Source organism: Loxodonta africana, chromosome 9, assembly GCF_030014295.1.
Source record: "Loxodonta africana isolate mLoxAfr1 chromosome 9, mLoxAfr1.hap2, whole genome shotgun sequence".
NCBI classification, from domain to species: domain Eukaryota; kingdom Metazoa; phylum Chordata; class Mammalia; order Proboscidea; family Elephantidae; genus Loxodonta; species Loxodonta africana.
In genome coordinates this window covers 89769578-89790246 of record NC_087350.1, presented here as the reverse complement: position 1 = coordinate 89790246, position 20669 = coordinate 89769578, and the positions used below count along the sequence as shown (strand labels likewise).

Genomic DNA, 20669 nt, shown 5'->3' with positions numbered 1-20669 from the left:
AGGTCAGTCCTGTAAGAAAGGGGGCAAGAATCAAAGGATTTTTGAAGGAAACACAGGGAATCTTCTTTAGGTCACGATAAGCCTGTTTCCTGACTATGAATATGAGGGAGGTAGGCACACAGCAGGACACAAAGCCATTAGCTGTCCTTCTAAGGTGGCTTTAGCTCCAAGATGACTTAAAAAAATTCTCTGTGTAGCTGAGACGTAAACCATAGTTCATGTAGATTCACTTATTTAAACTGGCTTTATTCCATGCTAACAAAAATACCCTTTATGCAGAAATCAGTGATCTGGCTACCATTCTCCCATTTCACGGATTGGGAAAATGCGATAGCTCTGAAACTCTTAACTACTCCACTGTTCTGTTGATTGTGCCAGGCAATTAGCAATTCACGAAATCATCCCCTGGGTTTCAGATGTATTAGTTTTGATTACCGTGCTCTTCCAATTCAACTCAAACATATTAAAAGTATGTATAGGCTGTCAAGACAATGCTTGATGGAACTGAAGATGAACAAAAACATCCTTTTCCTCAGGGAGCTTCCAGTTGAGGGAAGGAGAGAGATATGTCAACCACGAATTAGAACACTACCATTGATTTAATGAACTGTGTGTTCCTTTTGACAGATAAAAATCTTTATTTTAAAATTACAGTTGAAATATAATACGAAGTATGTAAAGCAATAAGTGACAGTCTTCTATTCTTCTTCCCCAATCCACTCCTGTTCTCCACGTCTGGCAATTTCATTCACTAGAGGTACCACTGTTAACAGATTGGTGTGTGACTTCCAGGGTTTTCTCTATAGTTCAACAAAAATGAGATCAGATGTACTGTTCTGCATCTTGTTTTCATTGCTTTGCATTTCAAGGATCTCATTCCATGCAAACATAATATTCTATTATGTATATTATATACCATTTATTTATTTAGCCAAGCACCCGTTTGTGAACTTGGTCTTTCCAGTTTGTGGCTGTATGCTGCAGTAAACATCCTTGCCATATCTTTGCATATTTGTACTAGTAACTATGAAAGATACATTTTTATTATAATTTTTAAAATTAAATTAACGAAGTAGAATTGACTTTTTTGGGTGTACAGCTCTTTTTGTGTGTAGTGGGAAGTTTTAGGGTGAGGCTCATTTTTTTTTCCCCCTATGGATGTTCCACTGTTCTAACACTGTTTGTTGAAAAAACAACTTTATTTTTCATTGCATTACTGGAAGAACAGGTACAATGTGGGTATAGCTTAACTGTTAAAAGAATGGGTGTTGAAGTCAGTCTGCCTGAATTTGAATCTCAGCTCTACCTCTAATTAACTGTGTGATAATGACCAACATGTTAACTTCTCTGTGCCTTAGCTGCCTCATCTATAAAATGGAGATAGTCATAGTACCTACTCTATATAAGATTGCTATGAGGATTAAATGCATTTGTTGTGTGTAAAACACTTAAAACAGTGCCTGACATATAATAAATGATGAATTAGAGGTAGCTTTTATGTAACTTTATAATTACTATACAACAAAAAAATAATTACTATAGATATTGCAAACTTGCCCTGTAAAAATGTTTTACCAGCTTACACTGCTCACCAACAGTGTAGATGCTCCTGTTTATCAACCAGCACTAGATATTATCAGCTTCTCTATTCTTTGTCAGTTTGATAGACAAATAATGATATGCCCTTTTGGTTTATATATTGGATTTGTGGTCAGATGCAGCATCTTTTTATATGTTTATTGGTCTATTAGTTAGCTTTTGCTGAGTAACAAGCCATCTCAAAACATAGTGGTAAACAACAAAAATCTGTTATATCTCATGATTCTGTAGGTGTGCTGGGAAGTTCCTCTGTCTAGGCTGCATTGGCTGATTTTTGTGATCAGCTGATGGCTCAGCTCGGGCTGGATGGTCTAGAATGGCTTCCTCCTGTATCTGGCAGCTGGTCTGTGGGGCCTCAGCTGAGATGGCTCATATCTGTTCCATGTGCTCTCATGGAACTGTAAGTTAGTCCCATGGTGATCTCACAGTTCCAAAGAGAAGCTGGAGAGGGAAAGACCAGTGGGAAAGCCCCAGTGGAAAGCACTTTTCAAACCTCTGCTTGCATCACATTTGCTAATGTCCCGTTGATCAGGGAAAGTCCCATGGCCAAACTTACATTCAAGGGATAGAGAAATAGATTCCATCTCTTGGTGAAAGGAGCTGCAAAATATTGTGGCCTTTTTTTCAATCAGTTGCAGCTGACTATTGTATTCCTTCCTCTGCAAATTGCCACTGATTTATTGATGTGTAGAATTTCTTTATATATTATACATAATAACTTTTTAAGGTTTACATTGTGAAAATATTTCTCAACTTGGTCATTTAGCTTTGTTTATGGCATCTTTTGCTGTGTAGAAGATTTAGGGCTTTTTTTTTTTGGTAGTAATCAAATCTGTCATTGTTTTCCTTTATGCTTTTGAGAATATTCATGCCTTTGGTTGGCCAGGCTGAGTTTATTGTAGGCAGAAGCTTGTGATCATTAAGTTTGTGTGTCAACTCTGCTGGGCCATGATTCTCGGTGGTTTGACAGTTATGATGTAGTTTGGCAGTTGTATAATGCTGTAATCACTGCCATGATGAGGTCTGATACAATGTGATCACCTCCAGGATGGGATCTACTGTGAGTAGCCAATCAATCGAGGGAGAGTTTCCTTAGGGGTATGGCCTGCATCCAGTGTAGGTGGACTCTCTGACAAGGCTCAAGGGCTGTTGCTCCTTGGGATCCTACAGCTGGCTCCTGTTCACCTGACCTCTGATTCTTGGGACTTGAACTAACAGTCTACCTCCTGTTCTCGGGACTCGTCAGCCACCACAGCCTGTGAGCTAGCAGCCTGCCAGCTTACCTGCCAATCTTGGGATTTGTCGGCCTCTGCAGCCTGTGAGCCAGAGGCCTGTTGTCTGACCTGCCGATCTTGGGTTCACCAGCCCCTGAAGCTACGTGAGTCAGGAGAAACTTCCAGCCTGACGCACAGACTTGGGACTTTCCAGCGTCCACAACTGAATGAGCCATTTCCTTTATATAAATCTCTCTCTCTCTCTCTCTCTCTATGTATATGTAGACACTTCAGTGTTTTTGCTTCTCTAGAGAACCCAGCCTTAGACAAATCATATTTTACTTTTCTCTTGGGCTGCACATCCTTAGAATGTACCACAGAGCCCAGCCTGTAGTACTTATTACGTAAATGTTTATTGAAATGAATTTCATTCACTGGAGGCAAGTTGCATTTATTCATTCATTTATCCATTCATCAATAATCATTGAGTACCTACTATATGCCAGGCACTGTGCTAATTGTTGGAATACTATGGTGAGTAAAATAGGCTTCTCTTGTGGTACTTACAATGAAGTATAAGCCCCCCCAAAAATCAAACTCGTTGCTGTTGAGTAGACTCTGACTCATAGTGACTCTATAGAACAGAGTAGAACTGCCCCATAGGGTTTCCAAGGAGCAGTTGGTGGATCTGAACTGCCAGCCTTTGGTTAGCAGCCAAAAACTTAACCACTGCACCACCAAGGCCCCTGAAACATAGGGGGTAGTAATAGAACTTAAAATCAGTGAGACATGAGCTCTAATTCCGTCTTTCCATTTACTATCTTTGTGACCTTGGGTTTATTATTGAACATTCTTGTGTTTCGTGGGTTTTTTTCACCTATAAAATGGAATATAAATACCTTCCTTCAATGTTGTGAGAATTCAAGTGGACAGTATTTGTAAAGTACCCAGCATAATGTCTGGTATGTAGTATGTAATAATACATGTTACCTTCTTTCCCTACATAGCCCTGCTGGGAAGTCTGGCCTCTTCCCCTGTCAATCTCCTGTTAGCTACTATCATGATCCTGAAATTCTACCGTTACACACTTGTTTCTATGGTTTGCTTCTCCAAAAGTTCCCAGCATGTTTTCACTTTAACCTATTCTCGGTCTTTCTCTTTTTGTGCAAACAAATAAATCAAATTGCCTACTTTATTGGGACCTGGAGAACAGGGCACTGAGGAGTTAAGAGTTTATTTTAGCTCAGTGCTTGGAGGGAGAGGTGGTATGGGCATGCATCTCTTTGGGTGGCATAAGGGCAGAGGGAAACATAGTGGGTAACTGAATCAGGACAGACACACAGAAAAAGAAGGTGGCCTGGCTCCAAATATGGATTCCTCCCACACCAGATACGTTTTCTGGTGCTGAAAGGACATGGTCCGATTAGGGAGCATCTCTCTCTCAGGGCAACCTGGATAGGGAAGATTATGACCATTGGCAGGTTTGGGGGAATCTGTGAGGTGGGCAAAACTTGTCTCTGGATATTCCCGATCTCTCTGTCCTGTACCCTTTCCAGCATTTTAGCTACCTCTCCTCTCTCCTTCCTTGCCCCAGTATCGACCAAGCTCCAGGATTCTCCAGGTGCCTCTCTGCCATATTTGTAACCTCCCAAATTCTCTCAAGTTAAGAATTTGGCCATTTACACTTCTGCCCTGGGGTTCCAGAAAGGGCCCTGGAAAGGACTCAGTGCCTAAGGACTGGTTTTGTCAAGACCCTCTGCGTGACCAGTGACCAGTCCTTTTTCTACAATTTCTCTTTGTAAAGTGTGAGCCTTGCACCATGAAATCTCTAAAGTCCCTTCCATCTTAAACAATCTTTGATTTGATGCTCTTATGCCCCGCCCCCATCTCTGCCTCACAGAATGTATTTGCATATAAGTGCACACCTGTGCTGAATGTTCAATGAAATCTCACTGTGTGGACACTCTGCCTATTCCCTAGAAATAAAAAGTTTCCCGCCAGCTGACTAATCCTAAAACTAATTAGAGCATGTGTTATTTTGCCTGGGTGGACATTTCTGGTGTTTAAATGGGGAGAGAGGATGCTACTCCCTCCAACAAACAGACAAGGGCCCCATTGGCTGGAAAGCAGGAATGGGAAGCTGACATACCCTGTGAGGAAACTGGGTTGGCACAACTTCAGGGTGAGAAGAGTGTGTTGTTGGAGAGACACAGTCCAGTCACATACAGGATGCTCCTATGTAACTCCAAACTCCCAACTACACAATAAAAAGTTAGCAACTTCCCTTGTTTACTTCCAGTCTAGTACATTTTAGTATTTTCTTGTTAATTGCCTAATATCTTCTTGGAAGAATCCTTGAGGATTAAGTTATTACTCAGAGACTTGCCACATGCATAAAAGGATCATGGATAGCAAAAATGATCAAAGTTTGGGAAGCATGCCTAGAAACTGGATTTCTTCAGGGGAGAGAAAGCAGAGAAGATACTAAAAATACTTTAAGATAGAATTGTCACATAGAAATGATGTCCAATAGTTCTTGGGATCCAAGAAAAAGAAAGTAATGCCAATCATGGATAGATTTAAGGAAGAACATTTCTAGAAGTGAGTCCCATTATTTAATTATCAATTTTTCAAAACCCTGCTAGGTAGTTGCCCTTTGGAGAAGACTTTCCTAACTGTCTTCTCACACTCCCCTTGCTTTGCCAGGGTAACTCTGACTGTCCTTCGGGTCAAACGTCACTTGTTCAGGGATGCCTTATTTGACCCCCATTCCCTCTACTCCTTACCCTCCAACCACCATCATCAAGTCTATTTTAGGTTCAGCATTATACTATCTCATAAAAACCAGTTGCCATCAGATTGATTCTGATTCATGACAACCCTCTTCATCAGAGTAGAACTGTGCTCCATGAGGTTTTCAATGGCTAGTTTTTTTGGAAGTACTGCCAGGCCTTTCTTCCAAGGTACCTCTGGGTGGACTCAAACCTCCAATCTTTTGGTAAGCAGATGAGACCATTAATCTTTTGCACCATTTAGAGACTACTGTCTATTTTTTATCTATAGCACCTTGTGATTCTCTCTTACAGTATTTATCATTGTTGCAATATTATATTTACCTATGTGATTGGTTTTCTGTATCTGTTCCACATTCTCCTATGAGCTACCTGAGAGTTGAGACCATGTCTATTGTGTTCATTATTTTACCTCTGGGGCTGAGTGCAGTACCAGGCACAGAGTGTGGTTGTTGTTAGGTACCATAGAGTCAGTTCCACCTCGTAGCCACCCTATGTATGACAGAATGAAATGCTGCATGATCCTGTGCTATTCTTGCAATTGTTGCTATGAGTCCATTGTTGTAGCCACTATGTCAGTACATCACATAGAGGGTCTTCCTCTTTTTTGCTGACCCTCTGCTTTACCAAGCATGATGTCCTTCTCCAGTGACTGGTCTCCCCTGATAACATGTCCAAAGTACATGAGATGAAGTCTTGCCATGCTTGCTTCTAAGGAGCATTCTGGCTGTACTTCTTCCAAGACAGATTTCTTTGTTCTATTGGCAGTCCACGGCATATTCAATATTCTTTGCCAACAACATAGTTCAAATGCATCAGATCTTTTTCCTTCTTGCTTATTCATTGTCCAGCTTTCACATGCATATGAAGTGATTGAAATTAGCAGTGACTTGGGTCAGGTGCACCTTAATCCTCAAAATGGACACCTTTGCTTTTTAACACTTGAAGGAGGTCTTTTGCAGCAGATTTGTCCAATGCAATACGTCGTTTGATTTTTTGACTGCTACTTCCATAGGTGTTGATTGTGGACCCAGGTAAAATGAAATTCTTGACAACTTCCATCTTTTCTCCATTTATCATGCTGTTGCTTACTGGTCCACTTGCCAGGATTTTTGTTTTCTTTATGTTGATGACCAATCCATACTGAAGGCTGTGGTCTTCGATCTTCCCCAGTAAGTGCATCAAGTCCTCTTCACTTTCTAGGTGAAGGTACTCTATAAATTTGTTTAATAAAAAATGAATGTGCAAATGGCTTAGTATTTTTCGAACTGAAGAGAATTTTTCTTCTCTCGGCAACAACAACAACAAAAACCCCAACCAAATTTAAAAAAAAAAAATTCCACAAAATATCCTGGATATTATCCTGGTATTTGTTTCTTCTGCTCTTTGCTAGAGTCTTGATTCCAGAAATGCTTTTGGCTAGAACCTTGCCACTCATTTCCAATTCCCTGATTTCAGAAATGCTTTTGGCCAAGGTAATGTTAATTGTCATTTTAAATATTTAGAATTTTAAGGTATCTCTTGCTACAAAGGTAAGAGGACCAAAAACACTTCAGAAAAATTATAAACGTAGCTAATACCAAACTGCCAACAAACCTTATGAAAGCCCTTCTGAAGACATGATGTGTTGTTCCCAACACATATTTGAAACTCTACCCAATGCTGCAATTCTGAGAAGATAACAAACACAAAGAAATAACCTTACTATACAATGATTTAGCAGTGCCTTTGTGGTGTTAAAAGCTCAGCTACTAACCATAAAGGTTGGCAGTTCAAATCCACCAGCTACTCCTCGGGGACCCTATGAGACAGTTCTACTCTGTCCTATAGCGTCGCTATGAGTCAGAATAGACTTGATGGCAATGGTTTTCTTTCTTTCTTTTTTTTTTTTAATGCAATGATTTAATCTACTTTTTTACTTTTAACTAGCCAGTGCTTTGTATCAGCAAGCTGGGTTAATCAGAACCTGACTATCTGCATCTGCACTGAACTTGAATGTGGAAAGAGAAGGAAAGCAAGCTAATTAGAGGAACCATGTAGTACTGCAATAGAATGTAATTTCATTCATATTCATATTCAGCCTTTCTGGATCTCATTTTTCTCATCTGTTAAAAAAAAAAAAGTTAAAAATGAATGACCTCTGAGCTTTTATATATTTTTAATGAAGCAAAATCATTTTTTTTTTCCATTATGACATCTTACATGGAACCAAAATGTAAAAAAAAAAAAAGATGACAATAGAACTGCTTTGGTAAGAGTGCATATGTGTGTGTGGGTGTCTGGAATCTACCCTGCTCATTTCATCTGCCCCGCTACCATGCTCAGAAACTGCTGGAACACTGCCTCAGAAAATCAGGATTCTTAGAAGCATTTTGAAAAGCATAGCTCTGACTCTAATTTGTGATTCAATTCACTTCTATTACATGAGTGTTGATTTAGGTCCACAACCACTTCTATGACTACTTTTAGATAAAAATATTTCCACGTCTTAGTTATTGGCTCATTCTTCAAAGCAATATTGAATGCAAGAACATCAAAATGCAACAGGTTTTCAACGTTTCTCATTCACCACCATGGGATTCAGTCAGAAGATGTTACCATGATAGATGAGTTGCTGTTCAATATAGCACACAAAGAAATACAATTAGCAAACCACTGTGCTTTGTTGTGATAAACAATCATTTGTTAACTTGACAGATGCAATGTGTCATGATGGCAAGTATTTTCTTACCTACTTTAATGCACTGAAAAGTGTTTGGAAGGGGATCTTTGCTATGAGAAAACAATACCAAGTCCCCAAACAACTAATGTGGGAAATCCAATATGCATCTCACTTATTTATAGAAAACTCTTAGCCTTGATGATAGATGGTAAATTGGACTAATTAATGGATTTGATCAGAGCCCTTTAGGCTATGGTTGTAATGAAAAAACTCAATACCAGTCCCTAACATGAGTTGGAAAGGAAGTACTGTGGAAAAGATATTAGACCCAGGGACTGATGTCAGTGTGAATTCAGATAGGATCTGTCTTTGGCAATTATTCTCAGGAAAATGCCCCAGATGGCAGATTCCTTGGGTGGTACGAGCCAGGATGCCATGCCTTTCACAGTGTCAGTAGCAGAACTCTTGCAAGAAGCCCAGGCCTTTGTTATCTCCATTGCAATAGGGCTTCTCCTCCTCTACTCTTTTTGAGAGGCTAAGTTTAGTCATCTTCCTTCTTCTTTTTCTTAATTTTATTTTAACCCAAGTTCTTTGTCAGTATTGAGGGATGATATCACATTTCCTATTATTAGTCCAAAGAAGAGAGGAAGGGAAAATGTATTATTTGGATGCAATCCAACAAGATTTGGAGGGATATAGGAATTCATGATAAGAAACATATGTGTTTGCTTGGCTCCTGATTCCCTCCCAACTACCCCTTTTTAAGGGAAGGACAATAAAATTTATTTTTTAAGTTTAACTTTTTTGTGTAGACAATATTCAGATGGTTCAAAAGCTAGTATAAGTAAGTATATGATGAAAAGTCTTCCTCCCATAATTGTCCCTTGACTACTCAGTTCTCTCCCCACAGGTCAAACCTATTCTTAGTCTCTGGGGTCACCTTCCAGAAGTTCTTTAGTCACATACAAGTAAATACAAATATGGATTCTTATTTTAGGAAAACTAAACAGGTAATTTTTAAGATCCACTCTAAAAAAACCTGATAGTATGCCTTCTCATACCTAAAGCTCACCTACACAACCCTTCTGGTATTTCTATTGTAAATGGTGTTACACAGGACAGAGAGCTCAACGGTGCAAGACAGTGTCTTATAACTGGTATACTGAACAGGGGTACCAAAGTGGGGTCAAGTCCAGACTCCCTTTCCATCACTGAGAGTAAAGGCAGATAGCTAGGAGAAACAAGAGGAAAAAGAAACCAGATGCATACATAGAAACAGTTTGCAGGCCAATTTACAGTGGTTGTCTTTCTAAATCAACTGCTTTTTCTATTATTTCCTGAAGTCATTAAATAAACCACAGCCAATGCCGTGAGTTCAGAGCCGATACCTCGGTTTTGGCAATTCACTCAACTGCCCCTAGAAATGGGCTGGATAGAATGGAGCTGAAAGAATTACACTGTTTCCTTCCTCTTGATGACCGTCTCTGAGAACAAGCCTGGAATGACTGACTGTGGGAGATGACGTGGTGTTCACTCAGAGGCAGGGCTGAAGGTGCACACAAAGGGGAAGTGTGCTCCGGTCTTATTTTTGGAGGTTGTAATTTCATTGCTAGATTTCCTAGCTCATCCCTGTTAGTATTTTTTTCTTATCCTGATCTCTGCTCTCGGTCCTGAGATCTTAAAGTTCCTGATGAGGCTAGAAGCAAGTCAGATACTTCAGGGATAGGGTTGGGAAACTATTCTAAGCAAGTTTTTCTCTTCCAATCCCAAGTATTGAGTTAGTATCACAATAAAATGCAAACTTAGCTCTGCTTAAATTAAGACTTGATGTTGAATTCTTCCTATTTATCAGTTAAAGATTAAACTCCTAGTTGTTTTTTTTTTAAGATAACCCTCAAAACATCATTGCATACAGCAAAAATTGGTAATTACCATTAAAAACAAATTATATGAGGACTTCATGCCAGGCACAATGTTTGGCAAAAGTAGGTGCTCAAAAATGGTTTGGTAAATGAATACCAGTTAGCCCCAAATGCCCAGCAACCATTGACTGCTTTCCTATGGCACTTCGTAAAAGCTGTAACATTTTCTTTCTTCCCTATAAATTTAGTTGCTACCAGAAGTCTTTTAAATACACACAGTGAAGTCAGTTTAGACTCAAGAGAGAATTTTCATTTTTAACCTCATTCTTCTAGGAGAGGCAGCTAAGTGAATGGATGGACTTGAATTAGGCAGATCTGGAATTGTATTTGTCCATCAATCCATTTATCTGTCCATCATTTCATCCATCCACCCTGCTATCCTTCCACCCAACAAATATTAATTAAATTCTCTATATACCAAACACTGTGACAGAGAGGATGTTCCTATACAAATCAATGTGAACAGCCTCAGTCCTCATCCTCATTGAACTTATCGTCTAGGGAAAGATGGAATAGATAAAATAATCACAAATGGTGGCAATTTTTATGAAGAAAATGAACAAGAGGGTGAACTACAGGATAATGGGATGAGAGTGCATAGGTATTGCAGATAGACCAGGCAGAAAAGCTCTCTACAAAGAAGTGGTACTTAAACTAAAACCCAAAGGGTGAGGTATGCAAAGAGTGAGGAAGAGCATTCCAGTCAGAGGGAACAGCATGTACTAAGGCTGTGAAGTAGGAACAATAGGGCATGAAAGACCGGTTAGAATTTGAACCCCAGCTCTGTCTTCCATAGCTGTGGAATATAGAGTAATTCACTTAACCTTTTTGAGCCTCTTTGTCCTCATCTTTAAAATTAAAATAGTGGTGTTTACCTCACAGGGCTGTTGGGAGAATTGAATGGCTATTAAATGAGATAACATGTAGCTTACTTGCATCACCCGCATTTATACCAAGGTCTCGGAGAGTCCAGTTTCATCTTTATTACTCAATGTGCTTGATCTATCTAGTCTTCTGAATATTTTACGTAGACTTGAGAACCAACTGCCAATGAAGCCAGAGAACATTCTCCATCCCAGATATTTCTACATTTAAAGAGAAGAGAGAATAGGCACAGGTTCCATTTGTTCCATATTAAAACACTTTGAAATCAACGTAGAAGAGGAGAGAGAGAGAGAGAAATAGGGAGAGATGGTAAAAGAGAGAGGGAGAGGGAAATACAGGGAAAGTAAAATAATTTCTCTTAAATGATTTTGCTCCAAATTTATGGGATATATTTTAAAGGGCAGGTGAGATTTTGCTTTTATATTCGGGGAAGGAGTGGAGTTTGAGGCTATGTGTTCAGGAAATAAAGAGAGATGAAATGGTCACTGAATATCCATCCAATCAGGAGCCCTCATTATGCAGTGGTTAAAGTGCTCGGCTGCCAATGAAAACGTCGGTTCGAACCCACCAGCCACTCTGTGGAAGAAAGATGCTTCCGTAAAGATTTGCAGCCTTGGAAACCCTGTTCTACTCTGTCCTATAGGGTCATTATGAGGCAGAATCAACTCAAAGGCAGTGGGTTTGAAGTTTTTTGTTTTGTTTTTAATATTTAATATGTGGCAGACACAGTGGTTGGCAAGTGGTGTATTTTAACTCATTTAATCTTTGCATGAATCCTGCAAGATAGATTTTAGTTGCCTCATTTTAAAGATGATGCAAGTGAGGCTCAGAGGAAAGTGCAGACTTCACTCAACTACTGTCCCTCTCTTAGAAAATTTAATGTGAAATTGGGCAATTCTTTGATAATTATGATATTGATAAATTTTCTTTCAATATCAATTATGATATTGATAAATCTAAAGTTAGCATACAGAGCACATGGTTGATGCTTTAGAATACCTTACTGTGACAATGCACACCATATCATAAATTTAATTTGTCTTAACTCAACAAGCATTTACTGAATACCCAGCTATGCCTCAGGCACTATAGTGGGTTGAGATATATATTGCATGGCTTGTTTGGGGGACTAAGAATAACTGGTAGCTCGTTGCAGCCAGAGAAGGGAGTCGGGCAGGAAAAGTTAGTAGGGTCATGGTAAAGGGTTTTGGGTCTTACCCTGTGGAATAGAGGCACAAAAATAGAATAGCATCTTAGAAAGACTGACCACTCAGCTATTTTTAGACAAGGCTTTGTGAACAGCAGTTTATCCTGTGTGGCCGTGTTAATTTTCATCATATATCACACTCCTTCTTTCTTTTTAGGAGCCGTGGAAGGTGCCATGGACCTGATCTTGATCAATTCCCTACCTCTTGTATCTGATGCTGAAACATCCCTCACCTGCATTGCTTCTGGGTGGCACCCCCATGAGCCCATCACCATAGGAAGGGACTTTGAAGCCTTAATGAACCAGCACCAGGATCCACTGGAAGTTACTCAAGATGTGACTAGAGAATGGGCTAAAAAAGTTGTTTGGAAGAGGGAAAAGGCTAGTAAAATCAATGGTGCTTATTTCTGTGAAGGGCGAGTTCGAGGAGAGGCAATAAGGATACGGACCATGAAGATGCGGCAACAAGGTAATACACCCGTCAGTTATGGGCAGGTAGGCCCATGAGACACACATGCACACCTTTTGTATTGGCATCTGCTCACTCAAAGGCTAGGTATGAGCTGCCTGAGTGTGGGGCTTAAAGTCCTTGTCCACCTCTTTCTAAACATCACCGGGTCTGGTACACAGAACATTAGAGATAAAAGACAGCATGTCCTAGTGACATTGTGTCTAGTGCATGAGATGAAATGAAATATAACAGTATTTCATGGTGCTCTATCAATGGTCCATGGTCTCCTGTGAAATATATCTTACATGTATGTAATATGAAAATTATAGCAATGAGGACAACTGTACCTTGTCAAACTAATCACTCTGGGCTACTTTATTTTTGAGCTTTCTCATTGATTTTTCACTTGCTAGTTCTTTATTTTACTTGCCCTTGAGTTCTCTCAATAGAAATCAATGCTTTCAGGGAAAAATTACAGTAGAAATAAAAAAAATTAAAAATGGTAACATTTGTCAATAACTTAATTTAGTTGGTTACTTGTATCACTTAACTATTGCTATAATAATTCTGCATAACACACAACCACCAATCACAGTGACATACATAATAAGCATTTATAGCTCATGAGTCTGAGACAGCTAGATTGACTAGGTGGTATTGCTAATCCTGGCTGGATTTGCTCACGTCTGGGGGTTGGCTGGTTGTAGGCTTATTAGGCTGGCCTGAGATGGGGCACCTTGGCTCATGTTCCTTCAGCAGACTAACCTAGGTATGTTCTCGTGGAGATGGTAGAGATGCAAGAGAACAAATGGACATACACAGGGCCTCTTGAGACCTAGCCTCAGACTGGTACACTATCACTCTTGCCTTATTTTATTGTCCAAAGCAAGTCCAATGGCTAAGCCTAGACTCAGAGTGGGAGGGCACTACAAAGTTAAATGGCAAAAAGTATGGATAGAAGGAGGAATGAGGAATTAGAGCCACTTTTGTAGTCTGCCACTCTAGATTAAAGACCATGATTCAATTATAGTGGTAGATCACCCAGGCCCAGCTCACAGAACACTAGAGTTTCAAAGGAGGATTTAGAGGGAGAAGCCATAATTACTTCTTGCTGTCACCCCCAAGGCAGGGATCTGATGGAGCCTTTCTCACAAGACAGAAGTGAGTCCTAAGCTAAATCTTTTTTTTTTTTAACATCTTTGTTGAAATATAATTCACATACCATACAATTTGCCTATTTATAATGCATAATTCAGTGGCTTTTATTATATTCACAGGTATGTGCAACCATCACCACAGTTAATTTAAAACATTTTCACCACTTCAAAAAAAAGAAACCTCATACCTTGTAGCAATCACTTTTTTATCCTCTTATGCCCCCATTGATAAGCAACGACTAATCTACTTTTTGTTTCTATTTCCCTACTCTGGACATTTAATAAGAATGGAATCATATAAGTCTTTTGTGACTGGCTTCTTTTATGTAGCACTTTCAAGTGCTTTCAAGGCTTATTCATGTTGTAGCACGTATCTGTACTTGATTCTTTTTTATGGCCAACTATCATTCCATTTTATGGCTATACCACATTTTGCTTATCCATTCATCAGTTGATGGACATTTGGGTTGTTCCCACCTTCTTGCTATTAAGACTAATCCTGCTTCAAAGACCTAAATGTAAAACCTAAAACTATAAAGTTCATGAAAGAAAACATAAGGACAATGCTAGGGTCCCTAATTTGTGGTACAAGTACAATATCAAGCATAACTAAAAGTGCACAAACTCCAGAAGGTAAACCAGATAACTGGAACCTCTTAAAAATAAAATACTTATGCTCATCAAAAGACTTTTCCAAAAGAGTAAAAGGAGAATCTACAGACTGGGAAAAAAATCTTTGGCAGTGACATATCTGATAAAGGTATCATTTCTAAAATATATAGAAAATTTCAACAGCTCAACAATAAAAACACAAGCAACCCAATCACAACAGGGCTAAGAGCATGGACAGATGCTTCACCAAAGAGGACATTCAGGTGGCCAACAAATACATGAAAAGATGCTCCTGATCATTAGCCATTAGAGAAATGCAAATCAAAATCATGATGAGATACTATCTCATCCCTGCAAGAATGGCATTGATCAAAAGCTCAAAAACAATAAATGCTTGCGAGGTCGTGGGGAGATTGGAACTCTCATACATTCCTGGAGGGAATGTAAAATGGTACAACCACTATGGAAAACGATATGGTGGTTCCTTAGAAAGCTAGAAATATCTTATGATCCAGCAATTCCACTCCTAGGAATATAACCTAGAGAAATAACAGCTCTCACATGAATAGACATATTCACACCCATGTTCATTGCAGCTTTATTCACAATAGCAAAAAGATGGAAACAACCTAAGAGCCCACAAACAGATGAGTGGATAGACAAATTATGGTATATACACACAATGACACACTACACAACGATAAAGAATAATGATGAATCTGTGAACCATCTCACAACATGGATAAATCTAGAGGATATTATGCTGATTGAAATAAGTCAATGACAAAATAGACAAATATTGTATAAGACTACTATTATGAAAACTGAAGAAAAGGCTTATACACAGAAAGAAACAATCTTTGATGGTTTCGAGGGAGGGGAAGCATGGGGAAGAACTTGTTGCCATCAAGTTTAATTCCGACTTATAGAGACCCTATAGGACAGAGTAGAACTGCCCCATAGGGTTTCCAAGGAGGAACTGGTGGATTTAAGCTGCCAACCTTTTGGTCAACAGACAAACTTTTAACCACTGGGCCATCAGGGCTCCAAATTGATAGTAGACAAGTGATAACTTTGGTAAAGGGAAAGCCAACACACAATATAGGGGAAGTCAGCACAACCTGACCAAGGCAAAGGAAGACAGTTAAAGGAACACAAGGAAAAGAAAAAAAGGCAACCACAGTAAATACTGTAGCATACACAAGCCTGCAACAACAGTTAAATAATGACTTACAGACAGATACATAGGCAGATATGTATGCTAAATAAGGGAAGGAAGGTGTATAGAAGTATACCCATGTACATATATAGGTTAAAAAATATATATATATAGGTTAGGCTGTGGATAATTTTACATACATTTTTATATGTACAGTATATATCTTCATATATATAATAGAGCACAAATGGGACACAGTCATAGAAGCTTCCTAGATACATCCAAACACCTTGAGGGACTGAGTTACTGGGTCTGAGGGCTGGGGACCATGGTGTCAGCGGACATCTAGGTCAATTGGCATAACATATTTATAAAGAAAATGTTCTACATCCTACTTTGGTGAGTAGCACCTGGGCCCTTAAAAGCTTGCAAGCAACCATCTAAGAGAGCTATTGGTCTTATCCTGTCCATAGCAAAGGGGAAGGAAGAAAATCAAACACGTAAGGGAAATATTAGTCCTAAGGACTAATTGACCACATGAACCACTATCTACATGACCCCAAGACCATAACAACTAGATGATTCCTGGCTACTACCACTGACCACTCTGACAGGGATCACAATAGAGGGTCCCAGATAGAGCAGGAGAAAAATGTATAACAAAATTCAAATTCACAAAGAGGATCAGACTTACTGGTCTGACAGAGACTGGAGGAACCCCCGAGACTATAGCCCATGGACACCTTGCTAACTCGGAACTGAAGCCACTCCTGATGTTCACTTTTCAGCCAAAGATTAGACAGGCCTGTACGATAAATGATAACACACATGAGGAGTGTGCTTCTTATATCAGTCAAGTATAAGAGACCAAATGGGCAACACCTGCCCAAAAGCAAATATGAGAAGGCAGGAGAGACAGGAAAACTGGACGAATGGAAACGGGAAACCCAGGTGGAAAGGGGGAGAGTACTGACACATTGCAGAATTGCAACCAATGTCCCAAAACAATTTACATATAAATTTTAAAAGAGAAAAAAATAGTACTGCTATAAACATTAGTGTATACATTTTTGAGAAGACATATGTTTACATTTCTGTTGGGTATAGATCTAGGACTGGAATTTCTAGGCCCTTTTTTTTATGGTAAGTGTTTAAAACATTTGAGGAACTGCCAGACTATTTTCCGAAGTGGTTCCACCATTTTATATTCCCACCAGTAGAGTATGAGGGTTCCAGTTTCTCCACACTAGGCTGAATCTTTAGGCAAGTCCACCAATTTTATGGCAAAAATCACATTATTTAGTGACTTTTTTCTGCCCCTAGGCTCCCAGACTTGGACAGGCAGGCAGGCAGACTTCTGGTGCCCTTGATGCTACTTGCCCAGAGGCAGGCACAGAGCTCCAGCAGAGACGGCGTCACGTTCAGACCAGGATAACCTGGCCCCTCACCCATCAGCCACTTTTCTCTGGGTTGATAATACCTAACGGGAAGGAGTCCTTTCTGAATTAACATTGTTATAACCACAGGGCCTCGTGGCTGATAATTCGTCATTTCATAAGATAATGACATTGTCACCTCCTTGAGAAGTTTGATTTGTAATTATCAAAATGATCTCTATAAGTAATATAAAAATACCTACGCGTATTTCTCTGATCGGCAGTTTCTTATGTAAGTATCTGCGGTTTTCTAGATTAGTACTTCTCAAAGCCGAACGCGCTTATGAATCCCCTGGGGGTCTTGTTCAAATGCAGACTCTGGGAGGGCGATCCTGAGATTCTGCATTTCTAACAAGACCCCGGCGATGTGATGCTGCTGGACCATGGACCACACCTTAAATTGCAAGGGTTTAGGTTCAATAACTAGCGGAAGCCCACCTAAAAACATATCTTTGAATTTGCTAATGGTAGTAATTAAAGGATTTGAAGGCAGTAAGCTCATTTTATGGTGGAAAGTGATAAAATCACATTTATTACAAACGAAGGAAGGGGTTTTCTTAGCAAAACTATAATGTTCACCTTTAAATGACACCAGGGCGAGTGGGAAATTCACACAATAGAAATTCCCAGGAACGTGGCTCTCCGGTGAGGGAAGAGAGGTTGAACAAAGGGATGTGAGGTGTGCCAAAGCTAGCATGGCTGAAAGGACAGCTCTATTATTTTTCACATGTGTCATTTGGGATTTGACTTGTAGAAGAGTAATGTCCCTCTGCTGATGTTTCCACCTTCTGAGTGAAGATGATCTGAGGTTTGTGTCCCAGTGGCTTCACAGGAATGAAACTAAATTGATCTTGGGATGAGCTTCAACACTGTTTAAATGAGAACTTGTTTAGAATGTTGAACCAGAACGCAAGCAGTTAAAAATTGACTGTCATGATCCATTCAAACCGAGAGTCCAAGTCATCACAGGTAAAACCCAAAAAACCAAACTGGTTGCCATGGAGTCCATTCTGACTCACAGTGACCCTATAGGACAGAGTAGAACTACCCCATAGAGTTTCCAAGGAGCACCTGGTGGATTCGAACTGCCGACCTTTTGGTTAGCAGCCATAACACTTAACCACTATACCACCAGGATTTCCCATTACAGGTAAAGAATAGTTTAAATTCAAGCAAAAGCTACAGTAGAGAGAAGATGGCTTTTAGACTCATACTCACCTGAGTCTTAATTTTTCATTCACAACTTACTAGCCCTGTGGCCTTAGGCAAGTTATTGTTGTGTGCTGTCGAATTGATTTTGACTCATAGCAACCTTATAGGACAGAGTAGAATTTCCCCATAGGGTTTCCTAGGCTGTAATCTTTATAGAAGTAGATCACCAGGTCTTTTTTTTCTGTAGAGCCACTGGTGGGTTTAAACTGCCCATCCTTCAGTTAGTAGCCAAAGGCTTAACCATTGAGCAACCAGGAATACTTTTATTTAACCTCTAGTTATTAGGAGTCCTAGTGGCACAGTGGTTAAGTGCTCAGCTGTTAACCAAAGGGTCAGCAGTTCGAACCCACCTGCTGCTCCAAGGGAGAAAGATGTGGCAGTCTGCTTCCATAAAGATTACAGCCTTGGAAACCCTATGGGGCAGATTTGTTGTGTCCTATAGGGTCACTGTGAATTGGAATCAACTCAACAGCAATGAGTTTAGTTATCTTATTATGGATTCTTGGTGGCACAATGGTTAAGTGCTGGACTGCTAACAGAAAAGTTGGTAGTTCGAACCACTGAATCAATGGCTCCGGGGGAGAACAGGCCTGGTGATCTGCTCCTGTAAAGATTACAGCCTAGGAAACTCTATGAGGGAAGTTCTGCTTTGTCCTATAGAGTCATTACGAGTGAGATCAACTTGATGGCACAAACAACAAGAAGTGGTCTTACTTTTCTTTACCTGTGAAATGGAGATACAGAAAATGGATTTGTTTAAAAGCCAGTTCTTATGACTGCATTTAAAATAAGCTTTGATTTAAACAATAGATGTGTTCCTGAAAGCTTGTGCCAAGTGAGATATTGCAGAATAAGGTATGTAATATTAAGAACCAAAAAAAAAAAAAATCAAACTCATTGCCATTGAGCCAATTCTGACTCATAGGGACCCTATAGGACAGAATAGAAACCATAGGGTTTCCAAGGAGCAGGATTAGAATCACTGACCTTTTGGTAAGCAGCCAAGTTCTTAACCACTGTGCCACAAGGGCTCCAATAAGAACCATAGAAGTTTGTAAATGATTTGATGCCAACCATTGCTCTACCCTTCTTATTTTGTTCTCATGTTGCGTTAACTCCCCTTCCCCTTCAGTTTGTCTTGTAAAGTACAATAACTCCACTTGAAACCCTAAATAGCAACTCAGGGTGCAGAGTAGAGTTATGAGAGTATTGGGAGTCAAAGTCAAGCAGACAGGTTTGATCCCAGCTCTGCGACTGAATGGCATGACCCAAGGTAAGCTACTTGACCAAAATCATAGATTCCTCACTTGAAAATAAAAATGGGGCTAGAGATTGTACCAGATACATTTGAGAATCAAATGAGGCATTGCACTTAAAGATCACCAACATTCTCTGGCTTGCAGTAAATGTTTGATAATATTATTACAGTGCCTTGGAGTAAACCATACTTCCCTGGGAGTATTAATGTTCCTGTTCAATTGTGGACATTTGTAATACTGTCCATTAACAAAATTTTGGAGGTTTTTATAAAATAGAAAAGTAGTACATTCTTTCCTGTATTTTAACAGTAACATCTCAGGCTCTTGAACTGGTTCCATTTATCTTGCTGACGGTCCAGTGGTTAAAATGTGTTGTGGGGAAAGTGATAACCTTCATGGTGGACCATGAAAACCACCAAAGCTACGCCTTCATGTTCCTATTAATTTCTGAGTCAAATGCCATGGAACTCAGAAGTGCCTGCCCAGGGACCCAGCAGGATAGGATAAACATCAGTATATTCCTGCATGCTGCTGACTCGTGCTTCTGGAGAGGAAGTGGAAAATCCATTTGGAATGTGCCAAAACACAGCTTAAATTGGCTCGCACACCCCAAATGGCCCAACTGTTTTTATCAATGGCATCATCCAAAACAGTCAGAAGCAGCTTTGTCAACCCTCACTGACAATTTTATTTGGGGAGAGGAAGTTATAAATGAAGTTGAGAATATCTCCAGATCCAAAGATCTGTGTTAGAACAGTCCATCACAGGAAGCATTTCCCCCACCCCATTTTCAGTTGAGGAATAGCTTTATTTTAAGAACTGCAAAATTCCAGTGTGATTTGTGAAGTCATGATAACACAAATGAACATATTGAAAGCATAGAGAAAATCAGAAAACTTGAAATCACATTCATTCATTTATCCTTTCATTCCACAAGCATTCTTGATGCAGTGATGAACAGTGGTTAACATTTCCTATTTATATGTGACTGACACTCCCCTGGCAACTGGATGAATATTATTATCTAATTTACTTTTAATGCATATCTAGTGAGGACTATTAAACAAACAAACAAACCCGTCGCTATCAAGACGATTCTGAC

The 20669-nt window shown here is 39.6% G+C and overlaps 1 protein-coding gene across 1 annotated transcript in view; it reads left to right on the top strand.

Annotated features, from left to right (window-relative positions):
* Positions 1-20669, top strand: part of LOC135232469 (angiopoietin-1 receptor-like) — a 61867-nt gene that overhangs the window by 34897 nt on the left and 6301 nt on the right. The window contains exon 2 of the mRNA XM_064291818.1: positions 12439-12750. Coding sequence (XP_064147888.1) covers positions 12439-12750 — 312 coding nt within the window. The remainder of the gene's footprint in view (positions 1-12438; positions 12751-20669) is intronic.